The sequence below is a fragment of the Podarcis tiliguerta genome (genome assembly GCF_965153285.1).
Source record: "Podarcis tiliguerta genome assembly, chromosome: 11".
Taxonomy (NCBI): domain Eukaryota; kingdom Metazoa; phylum Chordata; class Lepidosauria; order Squamata; family Lacertidae; genus Podarcis; species Podarcis tiliguerta.
Window position 1 is genome coordinate 33663155 of NC_139544.1, and position 21357 is coordinate 33684511.

General features: G+C 41.5%; 1 protein-coding gene across 1 annotated transcript in view; it reads left to right on the forward strand.

Annotated features, from left to right (window-relative positions):
* The first annotated feature begins 239 nt into the window (after positions 1-239).
* The window catches only part of MAP1B (microtubule associated protein 1B), a 68696-nt gene continuing 47578 nt past the window's right edge, over positions 240-21357 (forward strand). The window contains exons 1-2 of the mRNA XM_083403597.1: positions 240-786; positions 9377-9478. Coding sequence (XP_083259723.1) covers positions 609-786; positions 9377-9478 — 280 coding nt within the window. The 5' untranslated portion in view covers positions 240-608. The remainder of the gene's footprint in view (positions 787-9376; positions 9479-21357) is intronic.

Here is a 21357-nt window from a genome sequence, read left to right on the forward strand (position 1 = left end):
CTCCTTGGACACTTCGGAGCAAACAAATGCACCGGCTCGGGTCGAAAGTGACGGGCAGGTTCACCTTGGGACTCTGGAGCCCGAGGGCTGGGCCTGCCAAGGCCGGGCCTCCTTTGCCCCCCGGTCTACTCGCCCGGGCATTGTTCGCCCACCTCGTCCTTTCTGCTTCCGGAGGCAGCGATGGGAATGATTTGCTGCAGATGACATCAGCTGCCTGGGCTGGATGCTGGCGAAGCAGCAGCAGCAGCAGCAGCAAGCGAGCAAGGCAGCGCGCGTGGCTGTGCCGGGTCCCCTCCTCCTCCTCCTCCTCCGCCGACGCCTCCCCCCTCCTCCTCCTCGCCAGGTCCCAGCCCCGCACTGTCTCGGTATAAAAGCGCCGCCGCCTCCCCGCCCTCCCTCACTCGCCCGGCTGCCTGGAGCGCGGTGGTGCCTCTGGAGCGCGCGGTTTTGTGGCTGTTTTTTCCCCGCCCCTCGCGAGGGAAGGAGGGAGGCAGGCGCCTCTTTGGAACTAAAAGCCTTTTCGTCCCGCCGCCTCTCCTCTCTCGTCGCCGCTGCCTGAGGGGAGAAAAGGCGAGGAGGAGGAGGAGGAGGAGAGGGGCTTTGCCAGGATGGCGACGGTGGTGCTGGAAGCGGAGACGGAGCCGTCTTGTAGCCTCCCCAACGCGGTGCCCCCCTCGCCCAGCCTGTCGCACCGCTTTCTCGACAGCAAATTCTACCTCCTGGTCGTTATAGGCGAGCTGGTCACCGAGGAGCATCTGAGGAGAGCCATAGGCAATATCGAGCGAGGTAAGGCGGCGCCGCCAGGCAGCCCTCCTCCTTCGCTCCCTCCCTCCCTCTCTCTCCCTCAGGAGCCAGGCGAAGAGATACTTCAGCTGCCGCCCTCCGTCTCTCTCTCTCTCTCCAGGGCCAGTCGGGTGGGGTGGGGAGCGAAAGGGCTGGAGAGGCGACCTACAGGTTGCGTGGCGCGCAAAGTCCCGGCTCCCGCAGCGAGAGGGGGTTTCTGCGCCATCGCCGCCCCTGACTGTGCAGCTAACCTTGGCACAGCCGTCTCCCCGTCGGAGCTGCTGCTCCTTGTGGTCCGAGGTTGAAATCGGTGCGGGATTTCACTGGGCTGACTTCATGGTCCAGACAGAGAGAGGGTCGAGAAAGGGGAAATTGATGCAACCACTCCCTCTCCTCCCCCCCCACCCCCGTGTGTGTGTGTGTGTGTGTATTGGGAGGGGGCGAGGAGGATCCTCCGTCTAGAACTGCGGCTCTAGAGTTGGCAGCGATCTCCATCAGCCTCGGTTTCCTACCCAGCCTCTTCTGACTCCGTTTCAGACTCTTCTCGGAGTTGCATTGCGCATGGATTGAAAGAAGCTGCAGCTGGAATCGCGGAAGGGTGTGTTTTCTCCACTGGCTGGCTGCAGTTCTTGGGTGGAGGTGGCGCGCGCGGGGGGTGGTGGCGAGATGGAAGAAATGGCTCCCTTATAATTAATGGCTTTGTTTTTAACCATAGCTGACTTTGACAGCAAACCAACAAAACAACAACCCTGAAATACAGTCAGAGAAAAGTTGATTTCCCCACCACCCCCACCACCGCCTTCTCTGTCGTGGTTGGGGAAGCTTGTACAACATATGCACTCATCAAACAAGAGTCTCTAAATCGGCTCCTGTCTTGCAAACCATGTAAGAAGGAGGCATTGCAGGAATCCAGTGGGGATTTCTTTCTTGGGCAGGTGGGTGGGTGTCCAAGGTTGTGTGAATCCCTCTCTGTCTCACTTGATAGCGATGCCTTGAGATGCTCATGGCTCTTGAGAATCCTGCAGCAGCAACAGAGTGGGGGGGGGCAGGCTCTTTGACTCCCCCCCCCCTCCAAAGACCTGCAATTCTGGCTTTTTGCATTTAGCTGCGCCAATTGGCAAAAGGAAGGTGGGATATCACCCCCTCCTCCCATCCTCTGAAAGCAGTTGATCTTGAGTTTGCGCCACTTTTTCCCTCTGTGAGTCATTCCGCCTTCTCGCTCCCAGCATTGTCATTAGACACCCTCCCCAACTAGCTGGGCAGAGCAGAGGTCGTTCAGGTCTTTTGCAGAGCCAGCAACAGTCCCTCCTTTGCTTTCTCTTTCTCGCCTCTTGGTGCTGCTGCTGGGGAGTCTGCCCAGAGATACCGGCTTGTGGGCGTGGTGCAGTCCGCAGTGCGGTCCCTATGGCAGCCCATAGCGGACAAAGGGCGTTTACACAGTCAAGGAGAAAAAGAAAAATGCATTAAATAAGCATCGGAAAGTAGACACGCTTTGCTGCCTGCAAATTGAAGCAAAAAAGATTTGGAGATCTCTTGTGCTGCAAAAGGTGCAGCTCCTGACAAGAGATGCTGCTGCATCTTCCTTTGTTTCTAACTTTAAGCCATAAGTATTCTGGGGTTTGTTTCAGGAACCTTAGAACAAAACTGAGACTTCAGAAAGATTTTTCCCCAAGAAAAACAACAGTAACAATAAAGGACAGAAGCTCTGGTTATAAAATATTGAGCACTTTCCCTGTTAAATCTTGTCATTTCCCAGCTACAGACATTGCCCAGCTACAGAACTGTATTGTTAACTTTTATTTTATAAAAGTCACATTGGAATGCTGGCTGAAACAAGTGGATTTCTTATAGATGATCTTAAATATAATGCTCTGCATTGTGTCATTCTGGGGGATGCAGTTGTGCACTGCAAATGGGATAAATGATACACAAGTGTTAAAAGGCAGTATTCATAGGTTTCATACAAGTCCTTAGTAATATTAAGTTTTTGAGCAAATGCATTTCATTTTTAGTGGGTTTTGGCTTTATCTGGGAAAGAACAAGGGATTTCAGGAGTCTGCCATTTTCAAAGAACCCTTAGGCAGTGCCTTGATTACATTCTTGCTATATAGGTGTGGTTCAGCAGATGGAGGGGCTCCAGTTGGTTCCTATTGTTGCTTCACTCCCTACAAGTGGTTCGAATCCATAATTTCTTTGTGCATCTTTTCTCAAATCCACATTGTAGTGAAGACAGGACTGCCTGCATTGGTGGCTATTTTTATAAATTGACCTGCTTTATCTGACACTTGCACAGAACGAAAGTCTTTGTTTTAGACTGCTCTGGTTATTTTATTTTTAGCTTTATCTGAAGTTTTAGCTTAAGCCCGAACTAGCTGTTACTTACTTAAAGTTATTAATAATTGATATAGTAAATGGATGTGTGTTGTGCTCTCAAGGCATCTGACGCCAACTTGCTCACATCCCCCCAGAAGAAATAAGTTCTGTTCCTGCACCATTCCCCCCCCCCACTTGCTTTATTGTTTGGTTGTAGCTCCTTAGAAACAATGCCTACTTTTAAAAAGCTGGATTAGAAATTGAGAGCAATACATGCTATTTTTAGAAATCCAGGGTCTCTCTTATTAATGATTTTATGCTGAACCTAGTTTGGGGAAGAATGCAGATTTTTCTTTTTCTGTGGAGCTTGATTATATAGTTAACGAGTGGACATATTAAGTTCTCACTTGAAGTCTGCATTCTCAACAAGGGCCTCAGTATTTCACGTAACTTACCTGTGCTCTCCGTTTTGTGTCTTGGGCACCACCCTTGAAGATGCTGGATTAATGAGATTAATGAGACTCACTGCAGAGAAATCTGAGAAGACTTAATGTACTGATGACTTATTAAAGGTTTATCCTGAATGATCTGGAGGATGAAGATTTGGTTTTTGTTCTAAATATTGTCAAGAGGGACTTTGTCCAGCATCATTTAATAATCTCCATAAGCTATTTGTTTTAATTCACTGGCTACCCTTTTTCAGTACTTAAAAGACTGACTCAAGGATCTGTACGAAACTCAAGATTTGTGGGTGTGCCCTGGTTGCTAATGGAGGGGGGGTCTGCTGTAAGGCCTTCTACTCTTCTCACAGAAGAAAACAACTTGATCTCAATTGGAATTCCATTGGTCACTCACATTAATAACAGCAGACTATCTATATATATTTTTCCAGATTTACCCTGTATTAGTGAATTTTGTGTTGTGTTTCTGACATGTTTCTGTCAGAACTGCTGAATCATGGAGCTGTATTGAGGATGGCCGGCAATGGATTGTTAATAAGTTACAACGTTTTATTTTCAAGACATAGTCCTGGCTTTGATGCACACAATTCCCAGTTTGCTTCAACGATACCGCATGATATGCAGCTACAGATGATATATGGCTGGAGTTTATTTTTAAACAGCAGAAGGCAAATCACTCAATTTGGCTACCTAATGCTTTGTGCTGTAATAGCCCAAGTGGTCTGATCATGAATGATCAATGCAAGTATGACCCCCACAAGAATATATATACATATACATATACACACACCTCAATTCAATCTTAACCACATGACAAATGATACTGAATGTTGGTCACAATGAAATGCTTGTGATATCTGGAAACCATGAAATATGAACACTGTTTTAATTGCATTAAACAAATTTAATTGCATTAAACAAAACAAATTTTGTTGCATTAAACAAATTCTGAATATACTCTATGGAAGAACAGTAAAAATCTGCACGGAAATGAAGGTCAGATTCAAAACAGACATCATATCTGTATCTCTACACTAAACAACTGGGTCAAAACATCTTCTCTTTGATACTGTATTTCCCTGTACTGGATTGAACAAAGAACTGTCACAAAGTAATACTATTTCTTTTTGTTACTTTTGAATCTCTGGCTGTATACAATGACACTGAGAATAAATGTCATTGAAAACTATCTGCTTGGTGAAGTTTTTCATCCTCTTGTTGACTTTGAGGGGGGCTATATGCATAACTGTGTAGGATAGCAGCTTTGTTCTAACCTTCAAGTGTAAGGCACAGTTTAAAAGGTAAAGGTACCCCTGACCATAAGGTCCAGTCGCGGACGACTCTGGGGTTGCTCACCTCACTTTACTGGCCGAGGGAGCCGATGTACAGCTTCCGGGTCATGTGGCCAACATGACTAAGCCGCTTCTGGCAAAACCAGAGCAGTGCACGGAAACGCCGTTTACCTTCCTGATGGAGCAGTACCTATTGATCTACTTGCACTTTGATGTGCTTTTGAACTGCTAGGTTGGCAGGAGCAGAGACCGAGCAACAGGAGCTCACCCCGTCATGGGGATTCAAACCGCCAACCTTCTGATCGGCAAGCCCTAGGCTCTGTGGTTTAGACCACAGTGCCACCCGTGTCCCCTAAGGCACACATGGCATATTCATCACCCACTAAGTATGGAAGAAATAGGTGATATGCATGTGTGATACAGGTCACAGATGAGTAAGCTCAGGTTTGTTGGTCTCTGGGAGGGAGAGTATGATTATTGCTTTCAGTGCAAGAAATCCTAGGCTCTGTTCCTGGACATATCCATACAGCCAGAAGAAGTGGGCACCACACCTTTCAGGGATGATTTCTTTCTTTAGGGGAAGGATTGTAGTTTGGTGGTACAGCAGATGTTTTGTGAACAAATGTCCTATGTCCAATCTGTAGTATCTCTAGTTGAAATTGGATAAGTGAGCACGCAGACAGTTCTGGGTTAGAAGGACAAATAGTTTGACCTAGTATTATCTATGTTCCTATTGCAGGCGCAACCCTCTTTTCTCCTTATACTTTTCAGTGGAGACAGTTTTGCATTTCGTTGAGGAAGATGTTATTAGTCAGTTCAAAGTGTGAATCTGCCTTTCCTCCCCTTTTGGACTCTGACACTAGTGGTCATTACTGAATTTTGGAAGTTTCCACAAAGAACAGGGATGAAGGTCCATTCTAATTTAAATGATGTAGGCTTTTCAGCAGAAATTGAATTCAGAAACTCCAATGCCCTAAATGGTTGGGAACATGATTTAGCTTATATGACTGACACATTTAGTAAACATATCCAACAAAAATACAGCAGATTAATTTTTCACCCTATATAAATCTCCTAAGTTTTTGCAACAGCCTGATAGTGACTCATCAGGGATTATCAGCAAATTTCATTAAGCATTTCTTTCCATCTAAAACACATCTGTAAGTATTTCAGTATGCCTCAAAGTTTGTTTAACCATTGTATGTAACACTTATGGAGAGTTCTAGAACATATAAATGCACTTAAAATATATATGCATTTATATCTGGCATTTTTAATCTGTCTGACAAGCTGATTGTTTTAAAACTAGATAAGGACTGTGTGAAAATTGTCTAAGACATCGCCTCCTTTCTTTGCCAAGATCATTTGCAACAGAAGGATCAAGCAACTGTGAATGTCATTGGTGGTACAGAATCACCATTGGAGGGACTCTATTTTACTGCACATAAAATAACCACTACTCCCCAAAAACGTTATTAAGAGGAAAACTAGACTTTCTTTTTTTTCCTAGTGAGATTTTGTTGCTATTGCAAGCATTTTGAATTTAAATGCTAGAATTTAAAACTGCTCTCACATAACTTTTAAAAGCTTTATATGATTAGCTAGGTCCCTTGAAATGATGTCTCCTTAGCCACATCGTGGTACATTTCTTTAATATAAACAATGATAAAATCTCAACGTTGGGACAGAAGTAAAGTTCCAACTAGCAGTATTCACCCATTCTAATATTACTGTGCTGTAAAGCTCACCTATTTTTAGAAAGCCATTCCATGGTTTCAAGCTCCATATATTAAATGAGGGATGATAATCTTGTGGTCCTCCAGATGCTGTTGAACCCAAACTCCCACCAACCCATCTGGCATAGCCAGTGGTTGTGTTTTATGGGAGTTGTACTCCAGCAATATCAGTAGCTTCACAGGATCCCCATTCCCATATTAAATGCTTCTTATGCATATGTTTACACAAGTGTATAAGCACAGTCTTCTAGACTCCACTTCTTTTTTTTAACATCAGACAAACAATTTAACCATTCAGAGTTTCTTTAACTTTCTTCTATACTTTGGTTTTGTTTTGACTTCCTCCATCAGAAAACAGGCAAGTGACCTTTTGAAATATGACATAGCAACTAGTTTGGACTTGCTTTTCAAAACATCTCTGCTTATTCTGCCATGTAGAACTACTGCTTGCAGGCTTTTTAAAATATATAGTCACGATCCTAAAACTGTCTTGGATTATTATGTGCATTTAACATTTAATATTTGTGTCTTGTAGAGCCCTGTATCACAGGGAAGCCTTTCCCAAGCAAACAGTAAAATTCTGTTCTTTTTATTTTTTAAAGTGCACTTTGGTTTAAAAGTTTTAGTGCAGCACATTAATCTGGGGGTGAGTGAACATCTACATCAGGAGTAAGAGGGAAATAAAGATCTAAATTGGGATCTACTGCCCCTTTGGATCCTGCCGCCTCACCTCATAGGTGGATTTAGGTGAGCACGACCTGTTTGGTCATACTGGGTGTGTTGCCATAGGGGCACCACAACTGTTATGTAGAATGGAAGGTGAGAGATGATTTGGGGCACCGAATTTTGGTATTGCACAGGGTGCCACTGAAATTCGAAACCCCAAGGTCTGCGACTGCTCACCTGACCTCCTGGATGGGCTGGTCCGGATGGTATGTACAGGAGAGATTGGAGTCCTACAAAGGGAAAAGTGAGCGATTTCTTCACTAGAAAAAGAGGGCCTCATACATACAGGCCTCAAACAAAGACTAGCACCCACTGATGTGATTGCCTGCATAAAGAAAGTTGTGAGGCTTTGGGTTTGTCACAAGTTGCCACAGAGTGTGGATCTGAGATGGAAATGAGGGCTAAAGCCAGAAAACATGGATGGAGGGCTAGGGATGAGGTACCAGATCCTCAGGGATGAGAGTTTTAGTCGCACACAGGATGGAAGTCAAATTCACCTTACTTCACTTCATCAAATATAATGATGGAGTGGAGCAAGGTGAAGCAGTGCAGGCTGAGGCAAAGCAAGTGCAAAGGATGGAAAAGCAGGTGTGCTACCCAATGGAATGACTTAAGACTGCCTAATAATAATAATATAATTTATTTATACCCCGCCCATCTGGCTGGGTTTCCCCAGCCACTCTGGGCGGTTTCCAACAGAATATTAAAATACAATAATCTATTAAACATTAAAAGCTTCCCTAAACAAGATTGCCAAACCAGCCTAGAAGGAGCTGTCAGGCTGTGGCGCTAGTTGACAGTGTTCAGGCTACTACTTACAGCCCTATGGTGCCTGGTCTTGTCTGTCTGCCTGCCTGCCTGCCCGTCTGTCTGTCTGATAGTACTGGTGCAGGAGATAGGCTGGTTGCCAGAGGGGGCCCATTCAAAACACTCCCTGTCCACCAACCCCAGGCACTTTTGCTTGGGAATCAAATAGCTAGCTAGCTGAAGGCCCTCTTCCAAGCACAAACTATGTAACCCAACAATCCCATTTATTATGGAAAGCCCAGAACAAAAGGGTAGATTGGCACACTGGTGTACTTGCTATTACTGCTACTATTTATAGCACTATGGTTCATGCTTTTCTTTGTAACTGCAGTGTGGTTAACAAGAGTTTGACAAGGTTGCTGTTGTGAGAAGAAATGAAAAATAAAGTTCCCTCTTGTGATAGGAATTTGGATTTTGAGTCATATGGGTAATAAATGAAAGTGTGAAAGACACCAACTAAATGTGGCCTATTCAAAATTAGTCGCCCCTTTTTGAGTTTTAGCCACACTTTCATATATGGCTAAAGACTAATAAATGAATTTCACTCTTCCATTGTGTTTATACATACAGAAGTGGGCAATGTAATTCAAGTTAGTGATTGTGAGGAAAGAAATGTGGTCTCAGCCGACACAAGATACCCTAAATCCAATGTACACTTTCAAAGTAAATCAGAATAACAGATTCGTCCATTGTATTGTATCTGCAATCAGTATTTTTCAATGAGGGAAGTTTTGTATTTTGTATGTTACATGTTATTTAAGCTGCATAAGCAAAGTTTCAGGTTCATAAGCAAAACTAATTTACTGAATTTACTGAAAATAAAATGTTGCAAAAAAGTTACTAGGAAGAAGTTACAAGAATTTTATGCATGTAGAATGAGTAAAAAACAACAACAACCATTCCAAATTAACTATGTTGTAAATATGTTTGAAAATATTCTCAGTTGTCACCCCATAATCCTGCTACATAATAACCAAACTAGTTACAGGTCTTAAAGTTGTGTTTACAAGGCCTTGAGCAGAAATTCATTCAACAACTACTGTACTGTATTCGGAAGAACTGGAAAATGCTCAGCATGGTGATGGATGTGGTCCTGGAAAATGAGAGCAGATAATTTATTTATTTTTAATCACCATGTGGCTTTTAAGAACATAGAGTATCCAGATAGGGCACAGATTTTATTAAAAGAAAATTCAGAAATACACAATCTGTTTGTATCCAATAATTACATGTATTTTATTTTTATCTTGATTTTTAGGGATCCGGTCATGGGACACAAATCTTATTGAATGCAACTTGGATCAAGAACTTAAGCTTTTTGTGTCTCGCCATTCAGCTCGATTCTCTCCAGATGTGCGGGGTAGGTTTTATTTTTCTGTTTTTACCCATAAACAGCAAAAAAGAATGTAAAAATACTTACTGGCATAATGGAGAATGATTTCGGTTTAATTCATTAAACTATTATTTCCCCCCTATGGCAAAACAAGCCTTTTGGATAATGTGTGTTCATGTATATAGAATTATTCATGGCTCTTCTGTTAAAAATAACACCACACAGTGGATATAAACATGGGATCACAGCCATAGTCTGTAATTCAAACATGCTTGCAAGAAAGTAAGTCTCACTGAACTCAGGGGGATTTAATTCCCTGGAAATATTCCTAGTTGGCCAAAAAGCCTTGTAAACATCTATGCTGTGTATCATATTTTGCACATGGGTTCTGTTTCTGGATAAACATTTTTGCAGAGTTCTACATTTTCCTCATATACTCCCTTCTGTGCAATAATAGTGCAAAGAAAGCCCCACTGAATTGAATGGTGCTTACTCTCAGGTAACTGGAGTTAGCACTTTCGCCTAAACTGTAACTCTGCATATCAGTTACATTTAAAATAACTGTAACTCTGCCATATTAGTTACATTTAATTGGGCAGAGTGCTTAAGTGGTTATAGATTGACATGGAAATTTGAATAAGCAAATAGTACTTAATGGGCATCCAAGGCATTAGCATTTTTTTGCTGCTGCATCATGTTAGGCTTGTGGTCTGCTAAGACTCCTAGATCATTTACACATGTACTCAGGTGTCCTCCATCTTATATTTGTGCAGCTGGTTCTTCCTGCCCAAGTGTAGAACCTTACATTTGTCCCTATTGAAATTCATTTTGTTAGTTTGAGCCCTGATATAAATATAAATTAAACACATTATGGGTTAGAGAGAGAGAGAAGGAGAAGGTTCAGTCTCAAATCGGCTCTTCTGCAAGCTTGTGTGTTTACATGCCTTTCCTGATCCAGTTCTCTTCATAAGACTCCTGTAAGGAGGGAAAGTGTTGTGTTAAGTGGCTAACACTTACCTGGGTTGCCTATATGCTCAGGTTTATAAATAAAATGCTAGCAAGTCTTCACTCACACTCAGGATAAAATTTAGTAACTCTTAAGTCTACCCATGGAGCTTAGTGAACCTACCCGTAAGCTGAAGTGACCTTCTGAAAGGTCCTGCCAAAATCTTTAGGAATCTCACTCCCTTGTTGGAAAGTGTTGGGGTGTTTATCAAGCTGAGCTTGCTTGTTTTGGTCTGATCCAGGCATGGCCAAACTTGGCCCTCCAGATGTTTTGGGACTACAACTCCCATCATCCCTAGCTAACAGGACCAGTGGTCAGGGATGATGGGAATTGTAGTTCCAAAACATCTGGAGGGCCAAGTTTGGCCATGCCTGGACTCTAGTCCCACTTAGTTAGGGGTAGAGCAATCATAACCCCTGATACACATTGCTGAAAAGGAATTATTGGGGTGCTGGCTTCATTGCTGCAGTTGTCCCTGCTGCACCTGCTTAAAGTGTGGTGATGCTACTGCTGACAGCGTCAATCCCTGCAGCAGCTGTCATAAGACCTCAAAGGCAGATATTTTATGGCAGGGTGGTGGTGTGCTATGGTGTTGGCTCTGTTTGATTCAAAGCTGGTCCATACCTGAGAAGGAGATGAATCCAGGCTGCTGTGCTAGTCTGTAGCCGGCAGGGCAAAAAACAAAGCTTGATCCTATCAATGGAGGAATCTGCTGCTCCATTCTACCCCAGCCTTGGATTAGGACTGTTCTCCTAGTCACAATGAATTAGCCCCAATGTACACATGAAGCAGAATTAGGCAGTAGAAATGGGCTGCATTGCTTCAGGCAGGGGTCTTCCCTTTCAAAATAATCTTCAGATTTATTTTAGATATACTTCCTGCTGTGTAGACTTTCTACTTGCAGGGGATTTCTTTAATGCAGGGAAGCAGTGTGAGTCTGCTCCTGAAGTCTGAAGAGGTAGAGTCATTTCTACCATCTTAGTCTGTTGTATGCATAGACTTCAGCCTTACTCTTAGAGGTGACCTGTTCAGGTAAGGATCAACACAGAATACTTGGGTAGGAGGAAAAACAGCCTCTCTGTAACTGTAGAACTTGAACAAAAACTTATTGTCTTACAAAAAACGAGTAGCAATATAGGCAAGCTTATAATGAGCTACTTCTTGGATCCTGTAGAATGCTAGGACTGGCTATCACCAATGACATTCTGATTATTCTTTTCTGTCTTGCACTGCATAGTATTCTGGACTGGCCTGGATCACACTGCTGTTTTCTTTTGCTGTAATTTCATTCATTTTCTTGCAGCATTGCATCAGATTTTGTAGCAGAAACTATAACTGGCGATTGCACCCCCCCCCCCCCCCATTTCAGGGGAAAAAAATGGCTCTGGTTTATGTTGGGCTTCTACAAAACAGTGAAACAAATATGTAGATGTAGTCTTCTACATGACTTTGTTCCACAAGTTCAAAAGTATGTTTACAGTATTGTACACTATGCAGATTGTGCTGAGTTTATAAGCCAATTTCATATTTGTTTGAAGATACATCTTTTTTTAATGTAGTGAGAGAGGTTAGGCGAGATTTTATTCCTAAAGTATTTAACATAAAATCTGATTTAATAATACTCTGATGTAAATGTTTTAAACACTGGTGCAGCTTAACTACTTGTGGCACTATTGCAATGCTGTTCTAATCCTGACTTGATGATGTTTTGTGAATCTGCATTCCTCTTTGCATATTCTCTGCACAACTCTTGCCACCGTCGGCTCCTTTGGGAGAAAGAGCGGGATATAAATTCAACTCAGTAATGATTTTTTTTTTTAATCCATCCTAAGGATATATATGGTGACAACGCCAAATTTAGGATTAGGTTTTAAGAAACACCACGTGGTTGATTCAAAGCTATATGCCTTTCTGCTCAGTGGGAAGCTAATGTACAAAGGGTTTGTCTCCTTTCAGATTCCATGCTAGTTGTATAGCGCATATACTGTAGTAGAATTGGGAAGTACCTTCAGATGTGTATACTTCTAAGGATCCAGGTGTGTGCATTGAAGCCACCGGATTGGATGTGAAATTGGAGAAATCACTGCAGCAAATGTCTCACTTTGATCAAAGGCTGTTAAGTCTCTTAACGTGGCCAGTGTGTTTGATAGCTTCATTCAAGAACTAAAATAATGCAAATCCTCCTTTTCAAATGAACAAAGCAGGATTATATTATCTTTTGAATGGAAAGATTTGGTGTACTCTAGGAAATATTTTCCAGGAACAATATTTTTGGTCTAGACTTGTACGCTTAATCTGTCATTGTGTCGGATTACAGTTTAATTGCATGTGACTAATTCATCACCACCTTTATGGCGTGCAGTTGTGGATATGTTTCATGAACTGCAATATTTGAACAAAATGCTGGAAAGCAATGTTCCAGGCGTGGAAAGCAATCTGTCTTAAACCTGAAACCCCTAAGAATTACTTAAAAAAAAGCACAACAAGGTTAATTTTCAAGACACTAAAAATTACCATTATAGGATGCATCTGTGTTTATCCTAGCTTCATAGTTAGAAATGCAGTCTGCCTTGTACATGTGCCCATTTCATTGTCTCTGTGGGCCTTTGTTCTTCCATTCCTTACAATGCCAAGCCAAGGATGCTTCTGTGACTGCTGTAGTCACAATAGACAGTGAAACCCTGTAAGATGGAGGCACCTAAGCCTCATGATACACAAAGTAGAGTTTCACTTCATTAGATTATAGTACCCTTGCTGTTTAAGACGAACTGAAGTTAAACAACAAATTTTGCACTGGTCTTGGCATTGTGTATTTTATGTTAAACAAACGAAATGTCTAATTAATGGTTGCTATGACAACAAAGAAACTCAAATGTCATAATGCAGTGGTAAGCAGCTTGTTCAGGGGGCGGAGTCAATGTGGTGCTTCTATTTGCAGCAGAAGGGCAAAAAGGATGCCTGCCACAATAAATGCAGTGTTGCTGTATCCAACCCATGCCCCATATTACATCTGTGAAAGTGTCCAAGAGCAGAAACGACAAGGGAAAAGAACTGATGAAGGATTAATGGAGAATTAAACCAATGTTCATGGTGGAATCCAGCTGATGCCAATGGAAAGGGCTTTTGATGAGGCATACATATCTAATAACAGAAGAGGAGTAGGGGGCATTTGCCAATTCACTTTTTTCTCTACAACCCTTCTACCTTGTTTGGTGAATTCCTCAACTCTCTGGAGTCTATTTTTAGATTGTGCTGGGGGTTTCAAAGGAAATCAGAAAAGGCCTCCCTTCTTCTGTTAAGGGAGGTGTCCAAAGGAACAAAATCCCTTCAGTGAGCAGAAGTGCATCAACTGGCTTCTACCCCCCATGTTTTTACCAATCTGTTTCACAATACCTTGAAAGGAGGAGGTATAATTGCAGTTCTATACACATTTACTTGGAGAGTAAGTCCTGTTGAATTCAGTGAGGCTTTAATGGCCCCATGGAAAAGACTATATGTTGAAGTCATCAATATTCCAATATTTGATTAATATATTTATACCCATTCATTATCCCACAACACTATGTTTCAAAGAACACTTTATTAATTATTAGCAGGCATTTCCATGTTAAACTTTAAGCTTTGTTTGCTCTCTACTTCTAATATTACATGGTGTGATGAACCGATTAGGAATGGAGACTGCACAAGCCTGAGTTGTAACTGAATGGCCATTTCAGTCTTAATACTTGTGCTGCTTCACTACTGGATAGTTGTGGCCTGCTAGTATTCACCTGCTAAGCATTTGATCTTGTGTACTTTTCATTGTAACTCCTTAAAATAAATCACAAAGCATGTGCATGCCGCTGGATTATTGGACATGGTAATAATAGGGAAATATTGGGTGTGGTTCAAGCAGTGCTGGTTTCCATCCACTTTCATTAGTATACTCGCAAGGTGCATGTGGAAGTCTGTGCAGAATAGAGAGCTGCAACCACTGGAATGTAGCAAGAACAGCTGTGCATTCCAAAGAGGTTTTATGTTTTATAGTAGTGGATAGGAAGGAGTAGCTATAAGCATAGAGCTGTAGTTATTTACCTTCCTTTTCCTCCATTCCTTGGAATGGTTTGTTCTCTACCAGCTGACTTGGAGCACTGTGAAACAATATTGTGAAATAATGGTTTAAATGCATTCCAGCTTTGTCATCTGGCTTTGCAAAGACATTTCACATTTTCGAAGGATAGCTAGCATGCATTGCTATGAATCTGCCCACTTACTGCATCCAGCATTTGAGACTCTGCTTTGTGTTCTGGCAGTTTCAGAGGGGTGACTGGTAGGTACACAAGAACATTTGTGGCTCCCAGACTGTGGATCACCCTCCTCTGGGAGGTTTGGTTGGATCCCTCTCTTATGACCATCACCAGATCTATTGTTGACCTTCTTATTTTTTTTATTTGATAGCTTCTGAACTTCTCTTCCCTTTGCGGCCATTTTTGTTTTGTTATGCTGACTTGCATCTACAGTGGTACCTCAGGTTACATACGCTTCAGGTTACATAAGCTTCAGGTTACAGACTCTGCTAACCCAGAAATAGTGCTTCAGGTTAAGAACTTTGCTTCAGGATGAGAACAGAAATCATGCTCCGGTGGAGCGGCAGCAGCAGGAGGCCCCATTAGCTAAAGTGGTGCTTCAGGTTAAGAACAGTTTCAGGTTAAGAACGGACCTCAGGAATGAATTAAGTACTTAACCCGAGGTACCACTGTACATCTCTTACCCCTCTTGTTTTTATTATGCTGGTTTGTTTAATTTTGTAATTGTAAGTGAATCCCACTTTTGAGGGGGTAGTTGTTAGGATTGATAGATGAGGTTTTATATTTGGGGGGAAATTTAAAAAAAAAACTAATGTGAAGTTTTAATACTATTTACTTTATTTATTAAATTTATGTCCTGCCCTTCCTCCCGTAGGTGCTCATAGTAGATATACTGTGGTGCGAAGAAAATTGAATACCCCATGGCACGGCAGTTTTGCAAATTTGTAAAGTTAAAGCTGCTTCAAAAACTGAAGCAGCTATGCAACTATTTCATTAAACTCATAAAGAGCAGTCTTAAGATTTCTGATTGCAGAAGAGTGTTATTTCTGGAATAACTCAAAAGAGTGGATCATAATGGCTTGGCAGATCTTTGGATTATTCCACTCTGACTCCCCTAATTGACTGAAATCTTCAATGCACATCTTTATACTTTCTCTTGGAGAGAAAGAAAATGGTGACTAGGAGACAGAGGTTAGATTCATTTAGCTGATTCATGCAGATGTATCCTTCCTTAGTTTTCTCCGTGGAGGCGTTGCTGTTAGCAACTGTACCAAAGCATCGCTATCTGTAGCTACACAGTAACAATGAGTTGGGGAAAACAGATGTCTTAAATGTTCCCTGGATTGTGTTCATTCTGTGGGGTGTGGGGAAGCCCTATGATTTCACCAACTGTAAGTAGCATTAAAACTGAATGTGTTTTAAAGAAGCAAAGTAGAATATGTGCTGTTTCAAACCTGGTTTCTGTATTGTGCACCTTCTGACCACAGTGCTGGCCTTTAAAGTAAAATAGCTTTCTGGATACATGAGCTAAAACGTTCGATGCTGAAAAAGAGGGCAACAAAGTCCCCCCCCCCCAAAAAAAAAGGTTATTGACTTGAGGACACTGCAAATATAATGCATTTCCAGTATGGAATGAAGTTCGATGTAGGAAAAAGTGGGATGAATTCCCACAGATTTCAATTTTACATTGAGTGCACATAGTGATTTCCATGTAGAAAACATGTAAAACTTTGAGAACCACTTCTGTGCTGAACTAATAATGAAAACCAATAACATGCAATCTTGCATGTTAAAAGACTAAAATTTCTGTGGTGCCCCCTTTCCTTGATGCCCTAAGCACGTGCTTATTTTGCTTTACAGCTAATCCAGCCCTGATTATGCAGCAGCTAGAAGGTGGCAGGAGGAGGCAAGGCTCATAAAAAAACAAAGCCCTGGGTCTGGGCACTCCAAGGGTGGTGGTTGCCTTAAATACAGTATTTACATACGCTTCAGGTTACATACGCTTCAGGTTACATACTCTGCTAACCCAGAAATAGTGCTTCAAGTTAAGAACTTCAGGATGAGAACAGAAATCGTGCTCTGGCGGTGCGGCAACAGCAGGAGGCCCATTAGCTAAAGTGGTGCTTCAGGTTAAGAACAGTTTCAGGTTAAGTACGGACCTCTGGAACGAATTAAGTACTTAACCCGAGGTACCACTGTACTGGCATCCACAAGAACCACAAGAGTCCCAGTAGGTTCTGGAACTTGGAAGCTTCTGTTTATTTTTTTTCTCTATAGAATTGGTAATTTATCAGATCTGACTAAATAACTTTCACCTTAACTTTTTGAAGATTTTTTGTTATACACCTTTTAAATGTTTTAGCCAGCTGAAAGATATATTAGGAGAGTCCTAAAAGCCCATTTGCTCTAATGTGTCTGAAGACAGGATTTAGCAGTCTGCTAATTTAATATTACTCATAATCATTTGTCCTAGTCTATTGAATTTTTAAAGTTGTCATTATCAGTTTTAAGCTGCAGCGGTCCAATTTCTGAGAAGTTCATTAAGACTTAAAAAGATTTAAATATTCTTCAATAGGTAATAAGGAGCCTTCAAATTTAGCACTTATTAAAAACTTAGAATTGTAATATTTTACTGTCTGCATTTTTTGGCTAATTATATTTATTTTTAAAAGATTTTTTAAGGGGGAAGGTCTTGCACAGATAATGTGCAATAATTCCAAAACCTTAGCACAGTTTGGTTATTTGTGTATGGCACAGTAATTAAGTCTTACACGGTATCTCCTTGGAGGTGAATCACAGCATGATTCCAAAATCACATATAGAGTTTGTGGCTCCTCCATTTGTATTCATAAAGAGACCCAAGTGGGAATGGCTGCTTTGCCCCTAACAACTCCCCCCTCCCCATTAAACCCTGTAATTACATCAAGAATTATAATTTGTCTTTGGCTTCAGTGGGATAATGTCATTGCATGTCAAGTTGGGGATTATCAAGTGGAAGGAGACCCTGCTGACATTGTCATTTTATGTTAAATAGGAGAATCTGATTTTAATTCATCTCATAATGATTCAGTAGAGTATAGCCATTTACTAGGCAAGCTAATAGGAGCATCTATATAATAACCCTTTACCACCAATTACAAGCAAGACAGGAGACACAAAAGTATTTCTATAGAATCATTAGTTCAATAAATAGGAGTAGCTGTGTTTCAGCTGTTACACTACATGGTACAGTCTGAGAATTCAGGAATCTAATGCTTAAAGTCAGTGGCCCCATTTATCCTCAACTTTACAAATGAATAAATAAATAAATGAATAGAATATAAAAAGGGTTGCAAATTGTGGAGTTAGGGTTCTTTTAAAAAGTTTGCTTCCCCTGCCTAAGAAACCATTATTAACATTTAAAATGGGTAACAAACCTGATGTGCTTCTTCTTCCTTCCCACCAGCCATTCCCTGCCCCAACACAGCTCCTGCTTCTTTTCTTTTCTTCTCCATCAATTGCTCCCTGCCATTCTTACCAATGCTACAATCTACTGAGGTCCCAATCCTTCAGTCCCAGAGGATGGAATAAAAGCAAGTCACTCTTGCATCTCTACCACGTATGAATGAGAAAACTGGCCTCTCCACTTTCTGGCACTGAACTGCCAGAAAGCTGCAGCACATTTGGGATGATTATCTTCCATGTTGGCTATCAGAATGGCTTACTTTGTACCATCAAACAAATCTTATTTGCTTTTCGGTTTGCTTTTTCATCAAATTCTGTAATTTCAAAGCACGACAGCTTTATAGGAATTAGGCATCCTCATTTTAGATAATTGGTTAGGTTTATGTTGTTGCTATGGGACGTGGGTGGCGCTGTGGGTTAAACCACAGAGCCTAGGACTTGCCGATCAGAAGGTCGGCAGTTCGAATCCCCGCAACAGGGTGAGCTCCCGTTGCTCGGTCCCTGCTCCTGCTAACCTAGCAGTTCGAAAGGATGTCAAAGTGCAAGTAGATAAATAGGTACCGCTCCGGCGGGAAGGTAAACGGCGTTCCCGTGCGCTGCTCTGGTTCACCCGAAGCGGCTTAGTCATGCTGGCCACATGACCCGGAAGCTGTACGCCGGCTCCTTGGCCAATAAAGCAAGATGAGCGCCACAACCCCAGAGTTGGCCACGACTGGACCTAATGGTTATGGGGTCCCTTTATCTTTATGTTGTTGGTTGGTTGGTTATTTTACAACTAATTGTCCATGTTTGGAACAAGAAATAACATTAAAATACAGTAAACAATGTTTGATTTGAATTAGACTAGGTTGTTAGGGATGGTTTAAGAGAGAGAGAGAGTTCCGATCATGCTGACCCAAAAAAGGCCCATCACAAAGGGTTACATCCAAATACAAAATTCAAGTAAAAAAAAAAATTGCACTCACACAAAAAATAGACAGCAAAGTCTTAATGTTAAAAGAAACATTAAAAGCCAAATATTAAAAGCATTGGTGTTTCTGATTAAAAGAGCAGTCCGTGCAAAGATACCAAAGAGAGCAAGTGTAAATCCTTAGGGAGCAACTCCTCTTTTTCAGGGTCCCAGGCAGGATGGGCCAGGCAGGTATAAAAGCTTAACCCCTTAATGGTTCAAGCGCAGTCACTCCCCTGTAGCAATGTCTCTAACAATGGCCATTGAAATACTCTAGGGAAGTCCACAATAAGGTCTTTCCTCCATTGTTTGACCCTCTTCGAGTGGCATTCATACAGCCTGTAGATTGGAAATGATGGCTAATAACTCTTGACAACTCATCTTCTATGTGTTTTTATTAATCCCTCTTAAAGCCATCTAAGCCAGTGGCAGTGAATTTTCCCAAGTTAATTATATGCTATCTGAAAAAGTACTTTCTTTTTGGATGCCATACTTTCTTTTTGCTCCATATTATTAATAAATGTCAGTCATATTCTGCTTTAATTATGTTAATTTCTCCCCCCAAAAAACTAGTTTTTCAAAGGGAAGATCTTCCTTCTCTGTATGTTTTTCTAAATTACGGTACCCCTTTGAAATGCTGGCTATCAGAATTGCACACAGCACTCCAAATGTGACTGAACCATTGGTTAATATTATGATTTTGATTGTTTTTTGCTTGCTTTGAACTTGTGGATTGCTTCTGCAATAAAAAAGTGCGTAAGGTAATGTGCAATAGAAGTTAATGCCTGCTTTTTAACCAGTAGCTGGCACTAAAAAAAGTTGTTATTCACAACCACTTGCTTATAAAAGTTTAATTGTATTCCCACTTAAACTTCTGCATATGAATACTACTAATGCTGAATATATTAAATATTTATTAACAGTTTCCATCGCCTGTTTTTTCTAAAAAAAGGAAATTTGACCACAAAAGCACCAGTCATTAAATATCATCGAAAACTGGCTTTCTAAAATTTTAGAATCGTTATCATCCCTGCTGTTATTATTAGAATGTAAAAAAATTAACATCAGCTAAAACACTTCCTTTGCGTTCTGATACAAAAACTATATTTTTCTGCATATACCCAGCAATAAGGTATGAAATACATTTGACAGAAACCAAAAGGCCCTGCCCAAGTCCCTGTGAACAGAATCCCCTGAGCATTTTAGATTCTGAGCAATGCCTATTTTTCAGAGATTGTGCTCCTGTGGAGACAGGGGAAAATGTCATGTAATTCTTGTCTTGGTCTGGGAAGAAAACCTTACTCAAACATGACAGTCTTGGGTGGCATTCAATTGAATACAGGTTGATCCTTGAAGGGAAATCCTGGGTGCGGGAGGAAAAATGCAGGCTTTAGCCTGAATCATGAGAGGAACAGGTGTGTGCAACCCCAGTCCTTCTCACTGTCTTCACTGCTGCCATCAAGTGGGTATATTTATTTCCTAGCTACATCCACCAAACATCCCCTGACATCTGTAATATACTTACCGACCCTGCCAGCTCTATGTACTAGGTGGTGTGGTGAAACAATTTGCCGTGAGTTGAATAACAAGGCCTCAGACAGCAGTATGCCAGAACAAATGTAGCTTTTGGAAAGGTTTTTGTAAGGCAGACAGTTGAATATTTTCAGGAGGAGGAAACCCTAATTTTAAAATGGTTTGAACAGTTAAACTCTCAATGTTCAGCTTTGTCTGCTCCAGGAGTCAATAGATTCACTGTAGCTCTTGGCATCTTCCTTCTGATTTTGGCTCTCCTTTCTCTGTTTGGTTATACTTGCATACACCATTTTCACACACCCCCCCTCAAACTCTTGGCCCTTATGTGTCAGGCTAAACTTGACTCTAGTACTCAGAAATATCAGTCACCCGGTCCAGGAGTGGGCAGAGGTTGTGGCCCAGCATCTCCTCCTTTGCAGCTGACCGTTGGCTCTGGCCCCAGCCTGCTGTGGGGAATGACTAGATTGTCATGTGCAGTTCCTCAGTGCAAAGACTAAGTTGCTGTGTATTGTGCTCAGGTTTTAACTGCTGCTGTACTAGATTTGAGTGTGAGTATTAAATTGCTTTATGTTGTTATTGTTTTCAAATAGTAAGCTGCCTTGGTGTTATGTATTGAAAGACGGATTTTCAATTTTATATATATATAAATAATCAAATTACCTTTATATCTTCATTTCTACTGAGAATCTATTGGTAGGTTGTGCAGATGTTTCAAAATTAGCTGAATATGTGGTCATACCCATTTGCTCATTCTTGGTTACGAGGCTCTGCATCCACACTAGTCTGAGAATAGAGCTGAGTCCGCAGTGTGTTACTTCCATATATGGGGTTTTATTCCAGTTCTGTATTTTATTTTTTTAACTATTCATCTGTTTTTAACCAGTATGCATGTAACATATTCTGCAGT